We start from the raw sequence: 18,570 nt of genomic DNA, 5'->3' as shown, positions 1-18,570 counted from the left end.
ATTCATATTTACTCTCTTATCAGGGAAGACTGAAGTACTTTACGTACAAATATTTGAAGCTGTTAGGGAAGAGGTGGATCATCTACAGTTGCAGTTTACACCTCCGATAAGAATAATATCTGATTTGGAAGTAGGGATAATCAACGCTGCACTTAGAACATTCCCTGAAACAAAGAACATTCCCTGAAACAAAGAGTATTCCCTGAAACAAATCTGTCCGCTGTTTCTTTTATCTGTGCCTTACGTCAATTATTCTGGTTTGTAAACTCGATACCTGTTCCTGAGGACAGATGGATTAACCTAGGAGTACATTTGCTTCTTGCTACTTTCGTACCCGTTGTAGACATACAAGAATATTTTATCATTTTACTGAGTTACCTGCCAGCGGATCTTCGTGAAATTGCGAATGATTTTCGTGTAATTTACTTTGCAGAAGAAGTAGGTCTAGGACGAATGAGGCGTTCAGTGCGACCACGGTATCCACTAGAGCAGCGTTTCTCAAACTTTTCTTTCTACGGAACCCTTTCAAAGCTAAAACAGAACTGTGGAACCTAGCGGAATATTAGTGATATATATATATATATATATATATATATATATATATATATATATATATTAAATTACCAAATGTATTTTACCACTAACATTACACATTTTTATTGATGTCACATATTATACATATTTACAAATTATAAATAATATTGTTGAACTATATTTGCTGTTATTACAAAGATTAGTAATCCTGGCTTAGTTTTACCACTAACATTAAACATGTTTTTTGTCAGTAAATATACGAACAAGTATAAATGAAATTAAGTCCACTTGCATTGTTAACACTGTTTTGAAATTCACACTAAAATTCAGGTCCTTATTTTTTTTCAGAAAAAAACACCTATTTGAAATAGATCAGAGGGACGAGTGTTTTTGTTGTTTACGCCTGCATATTTCTTTAACACCGGGTTTAATGTTGGAAAGCTAAAGTCTCATGTCCGTTTCTACATCCAGCCCGTTTCGGTATTTAGTTTTGATAGACGTATACACTGAAAACCCAGTTTCACCTAGGTAAGTACTTACAATAGGAAGTAGAATTATGATAGCTTTCTTTGATAAAACTGGGTAGGTACTCTCTTCTCAGGCTGTGCCAAAAATCCACCACAGGGAGATTCTTAAACCGAGGTTGCAAGGATGAATCAGACGTAACTTCCAGTAATGCTTCATATCCTTCAGAAGCGAGGGAAGAAGGTTTTTTTCTTTGATAGGCTATCAAATGGATTTTTGACTCAAGTTTTGAGAATTGTTTTCACTTTCCTGTTCTGGAAAATACTACTCTACGGTGTGGCGCATATTCTCCAAATGTTTTACAAATTCTTCATTGATTTTATCAAGTTCTTGGAGAGTTTCTTCGTTCTCCTCAAGGAAATCTTTCAAAGCAGGGAAGCTCTGAAATTCACGGCCGGCTAGACTTCTCATCCAGAACTGCAATTTTTTCTTGAAAGCCCTGATTTTATTTTCTGCATTGAATATATTAGCACAAAAATTCTGCTAAATAAGCAAATCTCAAGAGCCATTGATTGTTACTCAAACGATCGTCCAACTCGAAATGGTGATCAATGAAGAAAGCCATCACCTCAGCCTTAAGTTCGAAGAGTCTACTTAAAGTTTTTCCACGAGAAACTTATCTCACTTCTGTATAGAGAAGCAGAGATTTGTGAAGGCTTCCCATGTCGTCACAAATTATTTTGAAGAGTCTTGAATTTAGTTTTCTGGACTTGATAAAATTAACGATTTTTACTGCTTCATTAAGAACATTTTTTAGGAACACTGGAATTTTTGATATGGTCAAAGCTTGACGGTGCAAAATACAAGTACTGATTTTGCAATTTTTTGCAATTGACTTTTTGCACGATACTGCACCAACTGTTTTCCCAACCATTGCCTTTGCACCATCCGTGCAGACATGAACACAATTGTCCCAGGGTATGTGATTTTCTTCAAAGTACTCACTAACAAGTCTGAAAATTTCAGATCCTGTTGCATTAGCTGGCAGCGGTTTACGTATTAGCATATCTTCTTCAATAGCACCTTCATAATGGTAACGGACAAATACTAGTACAACTGCCAGATCTGCTACATCACTTGACTCGCCTATCTCTAGTGCAAATTGACATGATCTCAGCCGACGGTTTAATTCTTCCTTGACGTAAGCTGCCATATCTTGAATGCGACGAGCCACTGTGTCATTTGAAAGCGGCACGGAAGATAATTGTTTAGCCTCCTTCTCATTGAGCATGCAATTAACCATGTCAATCGCGCAGGGTGTTATTAATTTTTCGGCTATTTTGTGGGACTCACCTGCCTGAGTCACTCTGTAGCTTACAATCAAAGATACCTCTGTTGCTTTTTCATTTGTACTATAAGATGACTGAGCTAAGAACTTTTGTGAATTTAGTAACTCACGACGTTTTCTATCAAAGAAATCAATATTCTTGTCATGAAACTGAGTATGGTTTGTTTCAAAATGGCAACGTAATTTTGAAGGTGCCACCGAATTATTAGGTAAAATTCTGCCACATATTACACACTGAGGGCAATTTTTAGCATCCATGAAGTCCAATTCTAAGTAACTCTCATTATGTTTACGTTTTTTAATTACAGGTTAATGTTATGTTTTTGATATTGGTTCCTTCACATTTTCAGGTGACGAGAAGCTATTTTGTAAACCTGGTGTTTCCATTTCGCCTTCATCAGACCCACATACTTGTTTAGGGATAGTTGAAGTTGTAGTGGCACACTTGGATGTTGATTGTTTTAATGATCCTGTTTTCAGCCACCGATCCATGATTCGGTGTCACTCTGTATTAAAAAAAGTAGAGTTAGGATCGGTATCACTCTGTATTAAAAATACGATGACGTAGCGCGCAATGATCGGTCTTGACCTCTATTTACACAATTCTGAAGAAGGGATGACAAAACTCGCACAATTTTTCTTTAAAACTTTGGCCTTTTTCGAATATTATTAAATAAACTTTGAGACACAAAATTAACACATAACTCACCTTGAACTTCAAAATAATGTTCTTTCTTCTCCAAAAGAAATTTCCTGTGCTTTCTTGAAGGAACGTCAAAACAACTCTGCGAAACATCCTTCGCAGAACTTTCAATTTATTTCGTATACAATTTACACCTGTGCATTATTGTTGAAAAATGTGTTAGCTGCAGACACTTAAGTTATTTCAAGCGCACCTATTATTATTATTATTATTATTATTATTATTATTATTATTATTATTCCAACATTGTGCATTAATGATTACATTGCCGTAAACAGTACTCATTGTTGTCTGATTATTGTCAATAGAATGGCTGAATAAACAGTTATAGCTCTGTTCTTATTGTTTTTCATGTTTTTATAACATTATATTTTAGAGATTAAAAAGCAAATAATTTCACATAAGGAATTGTGCGGAACCCCTAAGAGTTGCTTACGGAACCCCGGGGTTCCGGGGAACACACTTTGAGAAACGCTGCACTAGAGAGATGAAATACGTACGATGCAACCTTTTAACAGGACAGCACAGTACCAACGACTTAAGTGAGGGGTGGCACAACCGATATCAGATCAGACTGTTGTAGGGAAACACCATTCCTCACTTTAGTCATCCATCCAATAATTTCAAAAAGAACGAAGTGATACGGAAACGGCCATTATGCAGCTCCCACTCGTCCAGGCCGTAAAAGCGAAGCCAAAAAGAAAATGGTTGAGAACGCAAGAAAGAATTAGATCAATTTCTATAAACTACAATATTTACAAAGTTGATGGCAGAATTCACGATTATTTACGAACTTTGGATGTACTTTTACTCTGTGTGTACATTTAAAAAAATCAGAGATTTTAATTTCTTAAGGTTTCTGTTATTTATCATTTGTGAGAAAGGGAAAATCTGTCATTGGAAGATGTGGATTGGTAAAAATTACAATTGGAAACATATCCATTGGTCAAAATGTCATTGGGAAAAGGTGTTTTGGAAATAACTATTTCTTTGGGCAAATTGAATTGGGAAAATTATTCGGGAATCCATATATACATAATAATGCGTGTGTGTGTGTGTGTGTGTGTGGACAGCATTTTTGTATTACAACTGAATAATGAGAACGATACGTCATTATTTGAAGATACTCGTAGATAATTATTATTTGTAGGTCTACCGCAAAATAACTAAAATTGATAATACTTCATGAACAATTGAAATTGGTAATATTTCATAAACAATTGAACTTGCAGGCCTATTGTGTGAAGTAAAGTAAGATCCATAGAAAAACCCAACCACACTTCAGTTTTTTTTTACGCAAGTACTTATGATCTAAGTCTTAAAACTTATTTTAACAGATACTCTATTTCTTATGCTGTGATGCTACATAAGCTATCGCACATAGGAATTATGAAGTTTTCGGAAAATTTTCTATTCCTTCCTTAAGTTGAAGTCACCTAGTGTAGGAAAAATAAATAGACCTAGAGAGAAAACATCGAACCTCGATCGTATCTCATTTGTTACGCGAATGTTAAAAATTCCTTTAGCTCTTTAATTAAATACATCATTCCATAACTAAATATATTTTTATAACGATTGATCAAACCTGTTGATACACAAGCATTTAGTTCTTTCTTCTGTGCTTTTAGATTTCGTCTTCTAGCAACGTGAAGCAAAGCAATAGAACAGAAGCTATATAAAAAGTTATTTGTAGCATTACTACTCACCCTGAAACTCCTTGCGGGCGGCGCTGACGCTAGTGACGATGTTGGCTACGTGACCAAGGACAGTGGCGAAGAGCAGAAGGCCGAAGAGCAGCTGTATGATGACGAACAGATACTCGAACTTGCTGCGCGGCCGGGGCAGGTCCCCGATGGTGGTGAGCGCCAGCGTGCACCAGTAGTAGCTCTGCAGATACTGCTTCACGACATCCGCGGACTCGCTGTCGCCGTACACCCAGTTCTTACTGCCGAACGCGTTGTTCTTGTAGATGATGTGATACAGACAACCGTTCCAATGGAAGATCACCAATAAATAATGTATCAAACTTGTGGATCTAAAAAGATTCGGATAGTTCGTATGTCTCTCAGTGCGGTCCATGAAAGCCCAGAACCGATATATTTTAACGAGGCGAAATGAACGAAGAATAGAATTAAAACCGATCGAGAGATACAGGAAATCTAACGGAAGCAGACAGAGGCAGTCTATATAGAACGTAGTGGAATTCATGTAATGGTTCCGCAACTTCGTCGAGTCCGTCTGCAGCACTCCATCTTCGAGATACCCCGTTCTGAAGTGGAACACGATGTCGGCCAAGTACAGGAAGTCTGCCAGGTAGTCCAAACAGAACCACACCACGATCGTCTCGCCTGCAGAACACAGATCAGGAATGCAGATCTTTGCTATGTATCTGAGCAAATTGCTATCTATCTACTTGTCTACCTATTTACATATATACTTGTTTATTTATACTACACATTTACCAATCAACAGACCTACCTGTCTCTCTATATCTTGCGACCGAATTGCCTATATGTATACCAGTCTACAAATGCCTTATCTATATGTCTACATACATATCTACGAACCTACTTTGTTTACATGCCTACCACTTTCCTATCTACTTGGCTACATTCCTTTTACTTACCTACTTATCTATTTTCAACTTAATTTTCTGCGTTCACGCATACGTATGTAGCTGTTTACTTGACTGTCTAAATATCTACCAGCCTCTCTATCTTCCAACCGAACCATTTACATATATACATTATCCCTCTACTAGTTACATATTTTCATATCCTTATCAAATTATATATATATATATATATATATATATATATATATATAATATACTTACCTACCTACTTATTGTATCCTTACTCTGCTTCTTCCACCCTTTATCAGATTTATTCTCCCCTTTCAGTCCACGCCGGGAATCGAACTTCGGACGCACTATCCATGTAGCCATAATGGCGGACAGTGCTTACTTAAAAAAAAAAAATAATAATAATAATAATAATAATAATCATCATCATCATCATCATCATCATCATTCTGTGCGAGACAGTCCATCGAAAGCCAACGCCAACCATGTAGCTGCTGGCCTCATGTCCACATGCTCCAGCAGAGGTGAACGATCATCCAACCAATGTGGTTATCGTGTGGTCAGTACGGTAATTCCCACAGCCGTTATAGCTGGTTGGCGGAGTCATATTTCGCTACTTACCGTAGCTCCCCACATTTGTGACGATGCTGGGTGGGCAACGGTCTCATACACTGGCTGAAATTTCATGATAATATTTCTTCTCACTTGAAGACTCGAAACATCGCTCATTCCGTAACGCGAGTCGAGGCATTATGCTTCAGAACACGACGCTACGGCGCTGGATTATGTATCTACTTAAGTACCAAAAATTGTAGATCTGTTTATATTACTTAATTACACTTCTATAGCTTACTTTCCTACCTATTAATTTTCCATCTCGTCCATTCCTTTGCCTACCGACCTACCTACCTATATTTTTATACACCTTTCAACCTACTCCAGTGGCGTGTTACTTAAATGCGAGTACACCGCACCTCCTAGGTATTTCTCCAATGTTTTACATTGAATCAACAGCCGTAAAGTAGGGAAGTGACGTCAATTGTATGTATGGGCTATATAGTATTAGTTTCTTTCTCAAATATTTTCATGCATCATTATGAAAACCTGAACACTAAAACCCATTTTTTTACATTTTTACAAAATATGAGTACTGACCGTTGATTTCCTGAAAGGCGAATCGGTAGATGATGACCCAGAAGTTGTAGAGGAAGGCCAGGGACACTACCATGGACCAGTAGTAGCAGAGACGCCCCGCAGGATCGAACACGAAAGACCAGTTGGGCGTGCCGGCCCTGAACCTCGGGTAGTATCCCAGTCGGCGGTGCTGGTACCGCTCCCCGCCGTTGCAGGACGAGTTGCCGTTCTGATTGCTGGATCCCGGACCTGTATACCAAACCACAGGGCCTACGTCACTCTCCTGCCTAAGTCTTCTTCATATTATATATAATAATTTCTTTATTACTTCTCTATTTTCATTTCTCCTTTATTTCTTTCTCTTTGGTTTTTTGTATTCCCTTTTTTTTTTTTCTTTGTCCTATAAATTATTGGGGTTGTTGCTTCATTTATTTTTTTGTTACTTTTTCCTTTTTTTCTTTCGCCCTCAACTTCTTATTTCAAATCTTTCTTCCTTTTCTTCTTTTCTAGCAATCTTCTTGTCAGTTTTTCCATCGTTTTCATTATCACATTCTTCGTCATCATTCCATTTAGTTTTCCTCACCCACTAATTCAATAAGTCATTCACTCACTCATACAGAATGCATATACAAATGTACGTCCATATATAGGTTACATACAGGGTGATTCAAACCACCCGTAACAGTAATTTATTTCGGAAACAAGTGCATGAAAATTTTAGAGACAAAAATATTTATAACTAAACCACATGTGAGCTTTCACTTGAGCTTGATTTCATCAATCAGCTCTAAGAGGAAGCAGTGTCAGTGGCGTATGACTTTAAAATTTCAGATGGGAGTCTGGGTCAAATGAGGTACCATTTGATATAGCTCTCCAAAATAAACAACTTTCATAGGAAACGTTTTTATTAATTCCTACGCTTTCAATGAGAAAACGTACGAAAAGGCAATGTGTAATTCGGACCACCCGTGTCATTTATTTCGGAAACTAGTGCATGAAAATTTTCGAGACAAAAGTATTAAAACTAAACCACATGTGAACTTTCACTTGAGCTTGATTTCATCTATCAGCCTTAACAGGAAGTAGGGTCAGTGGCGTATCATTTTAAAATTTCAAATGGGAGTCGGGTTAAATAGGGTACCATTTGACAGAGCTCTATAAAACTTTCTACCCGTGCTCAAGCAGGTACGCTACACATTAAATGAGAAAGATCTCTTCTAACGAAATAGAGTTAGGAGATGATCCCAGGATGGAGGCAGCATTCCCTCGCTGAACCGCTATTCCAATGCGTTGACGAAGGAAATTGATACATCTAGGATCGCCGGTACGGGACAGTAGGCGTGTACCAATTTGGGTGAGTAGATCTTTAGCGTCTCTACACCACGGACCAAAGGTCTCAACTGCAAAAGCGACGAAGATGTAATTTGATGTTAAATGTTCATATTTGCGTCGTTTAGCATGATAAGCTCTATAAAACAAACAACTTTCATAGGAAATGTTTTTATCAATTCCTATTCTTTCAATGAGAAAACGTACAAAAAGACAATGTCATCAATATTGACAAATGTTACAAGACGAAAATGTAAACAAGACAATTAATGTTGACATGTTACTGAAAGGCTTGACAATTCCATTAATTGTTTGTAAATTTTCAAACTGTCTGCCGTTCTGAGCAGCACACACTTGTACTCTTCTTCTAACACTGTCAGTGACTCCTAATACTTCGGCGTGGTCGAGTGACTAGCAGAGTAGGAATTAATTAAAACGTTTCCTATGAAAGTTGTTGGTTTTGAAAAACTCTGTCAAATGGTACCCTATTTGACCCGACTCCCATTTGAAATTTTAAAGTGATACGCCACTAACCCTACTTCCTGTTAGACTTGATTGATGAAATCAAGTTCGAGTGAAAGTTCACATGTGGTTTAGTTATATATACTTTTGTCTCAAACGTTTTCATGCACTAGTTTCCGAAATAAATGACTTACGAGTGATCCGAATCACCCATTGCTTTTTCGTACGTTTTCTCATTGAAAGAGAAGAAATTAATAAAAACATTTCCTATGAAAGTTGTTTGTTTTAAAGAGCTCTATCAAATGGTATCTTATTTGACACCGACTACCATTTGAAATTTTAAAGTGATACGCCACTGACCCTACTTCCTGTTAAACCTGATTGGTGAAATCAAGTTCAAGTGAAAGTCTACATGTGGTTTAGTTATAAATATTTTTATCTCGAAAATTTTCATGCACTAGTTTCCGAAATAAAATAACTGTTACGGGTGGTCTGAATCACCCTGTATATAACCATAAGTAATATCATTAATTTCAGGGAGTTATTCTATGAGATATCCAAACAATAAAAATGTAATTTAATTTTTTTCTTTTTTGCTTCCTTTCCGAGATAAGTTATTTTATATAAAACATTTCATAGCGTTTTTTTTTTTTTTTTTTGGAAAAGTCATTGATATAATTCCTAATATCCTCGGTGAGATTAAGAGAGCAGTGTAATATACTAATAAATGATTGAAGAATTTTAGTTTTGTCCTTTAAATGTGTATAAATTTGATCCGGACAAATGTAACATTTTAAAATTACTTTTCAGAACGAAAAGTTACATTTGTTCGGATCAAATTTCTGTACATTTAAAGGGCAAAACTAAAATTCTTTCAATCAGTTTCATTATCAAAATACACTGCTATCTTAAAATTATTCAGCTTATTGTGAATTAAATCAATGACTTTCCCAAAAGACGTTCTGAAATGTTTTATATAAAACTATTTTTATCTCGGAAGGGAAGCAAAAAAGAGGAAAATTAAATTAAACATTTTGTATGAAATATCTCAAAGAATAATCTCCTGAAATAAATGACATTACTTACGGTTCACCCTATATAAATACACGTACCTGCATATATGCATGCATGCATACATACATACGTACATGCTTGCATAACTGCACGCACACATATTTCATTTATTTCCTTTTTCTTCCCTTCTTTCATTTGTTTCTTTATTTCTGTCTTTCCTTTGACTCTGACTCTCTTGCTATCGTTTTCTCTTTCTCTTCTTTTTTCTTTCTTTGTTCCTATTGTTTGGTTTTTATAATAATGAAAGTGTCAGAGCGTGACGAAATTGTATTATTTACTGCTAAGTAAGGCGGAATTATTTTATTTTTTAAATATCCATTTAATATTGAGTTTATCTGGTTTCTTTCCTAAGTTCAGTGATTCATTGCATATGAAGAGTACTGTGGCCTGTGATTACCCGAGAACATCGTTGAGTCTAGTTGAATCTCAGTGAAAATTTGGTTTCCGTTTTTCTGGAGCGACAAAGACATAGGAAGAATAATTATAATCACTATACGTAATAAATTAAAGAATGTAACATGAAGATTCATGAATACCCTTCCGAATGAAAGAACTGAGCTGCAGAACGTACGTAGTTTTTCAAAGAGGAAAAAAATAGTAAAACTGTCACATATTGTACATACTGAGAAATGTACCCGATATAGGCTATTATGTTATTCATGTATAATAACTTTCTTTGAAAGGGAAGTAAAGCGTGCCTTCCGAACCGAGTAGATTTACGGCGTGTAAAAGAATCAGATAGGGAACTCCAGAAAATGAATTCGTTCGTTATTTGTCTCCCACACTGAGCTTTGACTCTGAATAACTTTTACAGTTGAAAGAGTTGTTAAATGAAATGCTCCTACTAATTTAAAGTACAGCAAGAAAACTAGTCCTCGCTAGTAATGGAATAATTGAACGTGTTTGACAAGAACAACATAATTTGGAACTTCCCATCCCAAAACTATGATAAGGTAAGTCTCTCTAAGTTCGCCACCTTAGGCCTAAGAAAATTTATTTTTAAAATGGTGATGAATTCATATTTCGAAAGTACAAAAAATTTCGTTTCAATGTTGATACTAAAGAGGATCTTAAATAAAAATTTTGTAAAGAATAAGGTACCTCTTCTCGTACAAAATTAAAAGATACAGGGGATGCAAGTGGCCAAGTTAAGACGCATGTGTTCCCCACGTTCGCCATTTGTATGCCTGTTGTAAATTCACATAATATTTTAATATCACTGGAGTAGAGATGTACCGTACTATATTTTAATTCAGAGAAAATGGTTTTAGTAGGAATTAAACGAAGTTTTATCATTAATAAATTATCATAGGATTAATACAGTGTGTCTCACTCGAAGGTAGACCCGTTAGTTTAAAGAAAGTACAAGTACAAAAGTATCGTGAGATTGTCACAATAGGTGCTAAAAAGGTTCTCCCTGAGCGTTACTGCATAAGTGAACACGACGTCGCATGTTTCTGAAAGTTAAAATCTTTGAAATATTTGTAACAGGAATTTAATGTTATCGGGGCTACCTTCGAGTTGGACACCCGGTACATTTAGTATTCTTATACCTATAGAATATCTAAAAATATCTCTCATTCAAATACTAAAATTAAAATGTAATGAGTTATTTAAACCGCCAACTCTTTAAAACGATCTCAGAGAAGTAGCAACGAATAATCCTAAGTTGGCCATAGAAGAAGCTACAGTGGCGAACTTAAGAACAATTCCAATATTTATTAATGATGTCATAAAGTAGCAGATCACTATAGTAAATTTAATTCTAAAAATACAGCCAAAAAGTACACAAAATGATATATTACGCTTTGTAAATGCGTTGGATGAAACGGATACTTATGGAGCAAATCTTATACCCGCAACCACAGTTAACACAATATGGCGACTATCTCATAGCAAGAGATACTGGTAACGCACCTTGCGTATTCATGCAGCAAGTTACTGCAACCAACGTTTGGCCTAATATCGTATCTTAACGAAAATGACGAGTGGCGAATTCTGGAGATCTGGCAAACTTTGGAGATACCTCCCTTACCTACAAATCAATTAATAATTTCTTGTACATCACGAATTCCTACAATGCGTCACATCATCGACTTCTCTTCAACAGTTAATTTCTCATTTTCATTATGAACTGCAATCGTTAATAACATAAGATAATTTTCAATTAATTACGTACATTATATGCACAGCTCTAGTTTTCTTGAAATTGATCCTTGTAATTCTGATAAATACGAGGAAATTGTTGTGTTAAGTTTATAACATCAATATATCTACACGAAGAATTTGGTTATAGGCTAGTTAGAGCTAACAAAGTAATATATTCTTCGAGTACCAGATATATTGAATTTCGGAACTCCAGAATATTATAAGTATTTTATTCCTCCCTTCCCAAATCTTTTCTTTCATTGTTAGCATTAGAAGGTTTCTGTAAAGATAATTATTATCATCTGTTTGTTATCTATTGTCCCGCTCTTCTTTTTTATTGTTTTTTTTCCTTCTAGCAGTCTCTATTAGTTTCTGTTTTTATTTTGCGATTAATTATATATTTTCGCTTTCTTCCTTTTTATTTATTCTCCCGTTTCTGAGATTTATTGTGGTACTTATTTCCTTTTCGCTCATTTACGCTATTTTTTTATTATTTTTTTTTTTTAATTCTGCAAAGTTTGCTTTACATTTCTTCATTTAGGCTACCTTCTTGTTTTGTTTGTTCATTTCTTATCTTTTTTGTTTCTTATTTATTTTTACTTCGTTCATTATTTCTTTTCGATTAATTGATTAATTATATTTATTTGTTTATGGGTTTATTTATTTTCTGCTCTTATTTGTTTATTTTTCTCCCATCAATTAATTAATTTATTACTTTATGCATTTCTTTCACTCATGAGTCATATTACCTAAGGATTTTGCCTGAATTTTGGATTATTTGTTTCTCTCTTAATGGGGAGTAACGTATAAAGATATGACAGTTTTTAACCTGTGCCTCCCGGCCCGCCGCCCGTGGGTCCGCGCGGCCCCCACTGGCCGAGCAGCGGCGGCTCGTTGCCACAGGTGGAGGACGCGAGTGTAACGGTGGCGGGCAGCTTGAGGCGTCCCCTCAGGTCGCGGCGCCGCGTCTTGCGACTCAGGTCAAGCTCCGACGCCGTGGACGACTCTGCCGCCGCTCGGTTCACATAAGCGGCTGCCAGAGAGTCCCTCGACGACGAGAAGTAGCGCTGCCAACAATCAAACACAAAATTAAATAGTCAAGTCCACAACGGTTGTCGAAACAGTCATAAGATACTAACCCATTCACAAGAATTACAAGTACCCGAAATTGCAACAACAATCACTTGACACTAACTCATTCACAAGTAAGACAATAATTACAAACAGAAATTGCAACAACAATCAAATGATACTGACGTATTCACAAGCAGGACAATAATTACAAGCAACCGAAACTGCAAAAGCAATCATAATATACTAATTCACAAGCAGGTCAATAATTACAAACAACAGAAACGGCAACAACAATCACAAAATATTAACTCATTCACAAAGACAATAATTACAAATAACTTAAACTGCAACATTAATCACAAGATATTACACATTCACAAGCAGAATAATTACAAACAACAGAAACTGCAATTATATTCGAAGATATTAACCCATTTACAAAGGGAAAAAAAATTAAATTACAAGTAAACGAAATAGCAATAACAATTACAAGATACTGACCCATTTACAAGAAGAACAATAATTTATGAATAATAGAAATGGTTTTATTTTATATAATTTGGAAAGTTATGTATCTCAATTTGAAAACCGAAAAGATGTTCAGAGAAATTTAGTAAAATACAATAGATTAAATTGCATGTTGAAGAGAAATGTTATGTTTTATTTAACAATGCTCGTAACTGCAGAGGTTATATCAGCGTCACCGGATGTGCCGGAATTTTGTCCCGCAGGAGTTCTTTTCCATGCCAATAAATCTACTGACATGAGCCTGTCGCATTTAAGCACACTTAAATGCCATCGCCCTGGCTCGGGATCGAACCCGCAACCTTGGGCATAGAAGGCCAGCGCTATACCAACTCGCCAACCTGGTCGACTGTTGAGAAATTTTGGAAAATATATGAGGAAAGAAATTCAAATTAAATACCGCAACATTATATCTAAACCAGCTCTTCTGTATGGAAGTGAATGTCGGATTCTCCGGCAACACGATGAACACACAATTAACTGTTAAGTGGAGAGACTTTACGAAACAGAAGTGACAAAATTAGAGAAAAATGGCATGTAGAAAAAATTGTAATAGAAATAAAAAAATGCTAATCCAAATGGAGTCATGTTCAGAGGATGTCAGTTAACCGCTTATCTAAGAAATGATTAAACTGTAAAGCAAAATGAACCCGAAACTTAGGATCAGTTTTTGTAGTCGCAGAACGGGTATTGATTACCCAAACTGTAAATGGAAGAAGAATAAGAAGAGAAATGGTAACAACAATCACTGGATTCTAACCCATTTACAAAGATAATAATTATAAACAAACCTGCAACAATCACTACACTGAACACCACGAAGTGCATAAAAATCTTCAAAAAGTTAGTGGAATCATGGCAACAATCAACACATCAACCAAAGAATTTACAAGTAAAAATAGGACAATCAAGAACACCAAAATAAGAATCATGTAATCCTACCAATCACAATTAAAAAATCAAAATAATCATTAAAACAATCCAGAAAACAACCAAAATAAAAATCACATACAAAATAATTTCAATAATCAAAACGCAATTACAAATAAGACACCATTAGCGCAACAAGCATAACAGCGCCACACAATATTAAAAAACGTAACTTTCAAGTTTGTAACACTTCCAACCGCCATAAAAAGTAGTAACCAGAACACAAGTAATGACACAAAATTATTACAAAATACATTTCCACTTATATTTTTCCACGTAGTGGTACTGATTATTGTGACTCGAAATGAATGTAAAAAACATAACCTCTGATATGACATTCTTACACAATACAACCGCTTTTACAAAGTATCGCCATGTTTCGTTGTGCTTATAAATATTTTGTAATGAGAAGTAGGCTACGTGATTCGATATACAACCTACATTTTATTAACATAGTTCGCGTTGTTATAGTATTATCCAACAGAATTACTAGTGCAATTGGATTACTTTGTGTTCATTTAAGAAAACTTAACACAAAGTAATATTTCTTCAATTTCTTTTTCTACCTCAGTGGTATTCAATCTTTTTATCTAACGTACCCCCAAAATAAAAAATTCTGTGTTGTTTGGGTAAAGGGAAGTAAGTCATAAAAATGAGTTTCGAGATAAATAAAAAATTAAAGTTACAATCCTCATTGCAAAAAATTTTAACACAAATAAAACACATCAAATGCTAGTGTTATTTTGATTTTTGCACACCACTTGTATAATTTAACTTGTATTATCATCTGGGGAACAAACGTCCATCTGCACAAAAAATGACAAAGTCCCCTTTATCTGAACAACACGGAATTAACCCTTAAATTGGCAAAACTTCATTTCTCACACTAGTTTATCAAACAGTGTCGGACTGTAAAGAAAACAACTATCGCTATGTCCATATTTTATATGTTGTAGATATTAATAGTAGGCCTATTGTGAAATTTTGGTTACATTTAATTTTTCTACCAATTTTTTTCAATTGTTCTATTGAAATTATAGCTTATAGCCTATTAACCTGTTGTATCCTATAGGATGTTTTGTGAATTTAAGGGTTACGCTCAATTTAATCTAACTTAATGTAATTTAATTTAGTACGCGTATATACGTCGCTAAGTTTAGTATAATTCGTTGCAACTGAGTATAACCGACTGTGATAGTGCAAGCCCTCGCGGAGAGACTTATGGCACGCACTGTGTAATCTAGAGAAATTTCCACACAATTTCAGGCTCCGATATAAAAATATATCACAGTAGAAAAATAGCTCATTGAGTTCTCCTGCAAGATAAGCATGGTAGATCAAGGTCAGGATGGATGTTAAATTATTAAAAGAGAGAAAAATTAAATTAACATAAAAATTGAAGTCACTATAAGTTGTTATCTATTCTGCTTGGACTTTCTACACGTAGGCAATAACTAACAAGAATAAATATTCATTGGTCTCAAATTTTATGGAAATAATTCACTCATATCTGTTATTTCTGACTTGTTGCATGACATAGATAAATATGTAATATATAATATTTCAATTCAATGACATACAGTTTATTAATTGTGATGATATCAATAAAAATAAAAAATAAAGCTATAAATTAAACGTTGTCGATTTATTGAAAATTATATTTTTACAAACCAACCAAGGAATTGTAAATGCTATTCCTTAGGAGAAGAAATAAAAAAATTGAAATACAAATATCACTAAAATAATAAATTTGCAAAAATACTTATTTTCAACAATCCTGATAGAGAAAAACAGGTTTCTGACAGGACATCAATATGCCTATCTGTCCATGGACAGCAATTATTCCTAAATATTTATCTGATTTTATTCATACAGAAACTAATCAAATTATCAGGAAATTATGCTGCTAGAGTGTAATAATTACAGTAAAACTAATAGATCCGCATTTAAAATCATAAACCTATAACGGCGTTCTTTTCCAAAACAAAACCAACGATTTTGTTTGTGATTTTTTGTGTTACGCAAAATATCCTGAGAAATGAGAAGGATAAGTCAATTTTAGAAGGAAATAATGTGTTGCTAAAGAAGAATTTATTACTACGTAGAGAACTGTTTCTCCTTCTATTTTATTCTGCTGGTGAACAGAAGAGTAGTTCCTTATTGCTGTGAGAATGATTAGCACTCCTTTATAAAGTCACGTGACGTGTGGATGAACAAGTGGAGTATGATTTTAGAGACTCAGAATTTTCGCACACTACCGTATAATAAACAATTTGTAACATGCTTGCTTAATATTAAACGATTTAGTTTTAGGAATGGTGGTCTAAATTACAAGGAACTGAATTGTTATGAAAAATGTTGAACGTATAATGAGAAATTTATATGTCAGCTACATGACCTGCTTATTTTTTCCAACGCGACGATACTAGGGCAAATGGTTGGGAGTCCCATAATAAGAGATAACCACTACTCCGACCAAGCCAACGAACGGACATCGTAACATACGGAGAATATAACAACTAACTACCGCGACTTTCGTGTAGCGCTGAAGCGTCGCGTTCACTGCGACCTGTAACATTACAACAAATTCTAAATGCTTACTTTATGGAGAGATACAAAATTACTGGTTCAAATGTGTTGATCCTAGGAATGAACAAGCAAAAATTACTTAATTTGAACATGCGATTACGCAAATCAGTGTAATAATATTTTATAACTAATCCCTCAGAATTATTAACCAAGTTTTTAGAACAACGAAGGTTCAAAGACAAACAAGATTGATGGCTTATAATGTTTTGACAAGACCCACCCTCTGTTATGGGAGTAAAGCATGGACCACACGAATCCAAGACGAAAGACGCATAACATGTGCTGAAATGAGATTTTTGAGAACTGGTGGATAGGTACAGCTTTTTAGATTACAAAAGGAATAGGCCTAAAGCAATACTTAATGAACTCAAAATAATCTCCGTGGAGATAGACAAAACTAGTTACAACATGAAATTAAAAATCAACGTTCCAGGATTCCAAAACAAATGCTCCGATACATCCCCGGAGGAAGAAGATCTGCGGGTCGAACATTCCGAAGATGGCGGGAGACCTTAACATGCCTTGTAGTACACTCTAACTTCCAAACAAAGGAATTACGTTAGACAAAAATCCAAGGCACAAAAATTTGTGCAACAATCGTTAAAGTACTCTCCGGAGAAAGTTTTAAAACAGCGCAGATAAAAGAATGATTGACACTTGGTGATCTGTCACTCTTCAAGTACGCTCCTGCGGTCGGCGCGGATGTGGAAAGAAGCTTCTCAACGTAAAACAATATCCTCGCCTACAACCACCGGTCGTGCACATTCCACAATCTTCAGATGTACACTGTCATCTTAAAGGATAGGAGAGCTGTTGTTATTTTAAGGTAGGATTTTTACTACTTGTGTATAGGATTGTTTACTTTTAGGTAATTTTTTTCATAATTTTAAGTCATTTTCTAACATTTTGGGTCTTTTATAGGTCAGTTTAGACTTTTTTAGACCATAAAAATCCGCGCCCTGCTGATGAGCAGTGTATAGTCAAGGTGAGACTCCCCGTGCACTACATCTGACGATTCTTCCTTGTGTGAAATATGTAGTAAATTTTTATTACTAACTTATGACTAATAATGAAAAATCGCGACACAAATTATACTTCTCCACTAGGTAAGAAGAAACATCAACTCATAGCGCGAATTTCGCTGGATGTTAATTTATTTTTAGAAGTATTTAATGAATGACTGCATGAAGCTCATTTTCTCCATTTCTCACAAACGTCACACAGCCACTTGTTTAAATTGCAAATATATTTAACTACGGTTGATGAAACTTTGAAATTCTATTTAAAAATCTATTAAAGGTTGAATATGCAATTTTCCGTGTTCGTGGTAACACAATGTGTTAAAACAATAAGTATTTTACAACGTAATACTGCTTCTTCAACGGACATTCAATTTCTTATCGCAACACTATGCAACAATAAGAATATGATTTAACTAACAGTCTACACAAAACAAGCACTAAAATGTAAGCATATATTGTAACATACATATTGTGTGAAAACACACTTGGCCCGATTTATACGAGCATAATTTAAAATTGATCTAATATGCCAATAATCTATACTAATAATAAATCTGCAGCCAACATTTTCTGGTAATTTTCGCTTTTCCAAAAATAATTTGTGTTAACATGTATAATTAATCATCTTGAAACCGAAAATCGCTTTTTT

General features: G+C 35.0%; 1 protein-coding gene across 1 annotated transcript in view; it reads right to left on the bottom strand.

The window, feature by feature from the left end:
* Positions 1-4,748: 4,748 nt before the first annotated feature.
* LOC138704240 (cyclic nucleotide-gated channel alpha-3-like) overlaps positions 4,749-18,570 on the bottom strand; it is a 406,262-nt gene continuing 392,440 nt past the window's right edge. Inside the window, exons 3-5 of the mRNA XM_069832118.1 lie at positions 12,611-12,848; positions 6,790-7,017; positions 4,749-5,398 (exon numbers count right to left, since the gene is read on the bottom strand). Coding sequence (XP_069688219.1) covers positions 4,749-5,398; positions 6,790-7,017; positions 12,611-12,848 — 1,116 coding nt within the window. The remainder of the gene's footprint in view (positions 5,399-6,789; positions 7,018-12,610; positions 12,849-18,570) is intronic.

The sequence above is a fragment of the Periplaneta americana genome, chromosome 8, assembly GCF_040183065.1.
Source record: "Periplaneta americana isolate PAMFEO1 chromosome 8, P.americana_PAMFEO1_priV1, whole genome shotgun sequence".
NCBI classification, from domain to species: Eukaryota; Metazoa; Arthropoda; class Insecta; order Blattodea; family Blattidae; genus Periplaneta; species Periplaneta americana.
This window is presented reverse-complemented; position numbering and strand designations above follow the sequence as displayed.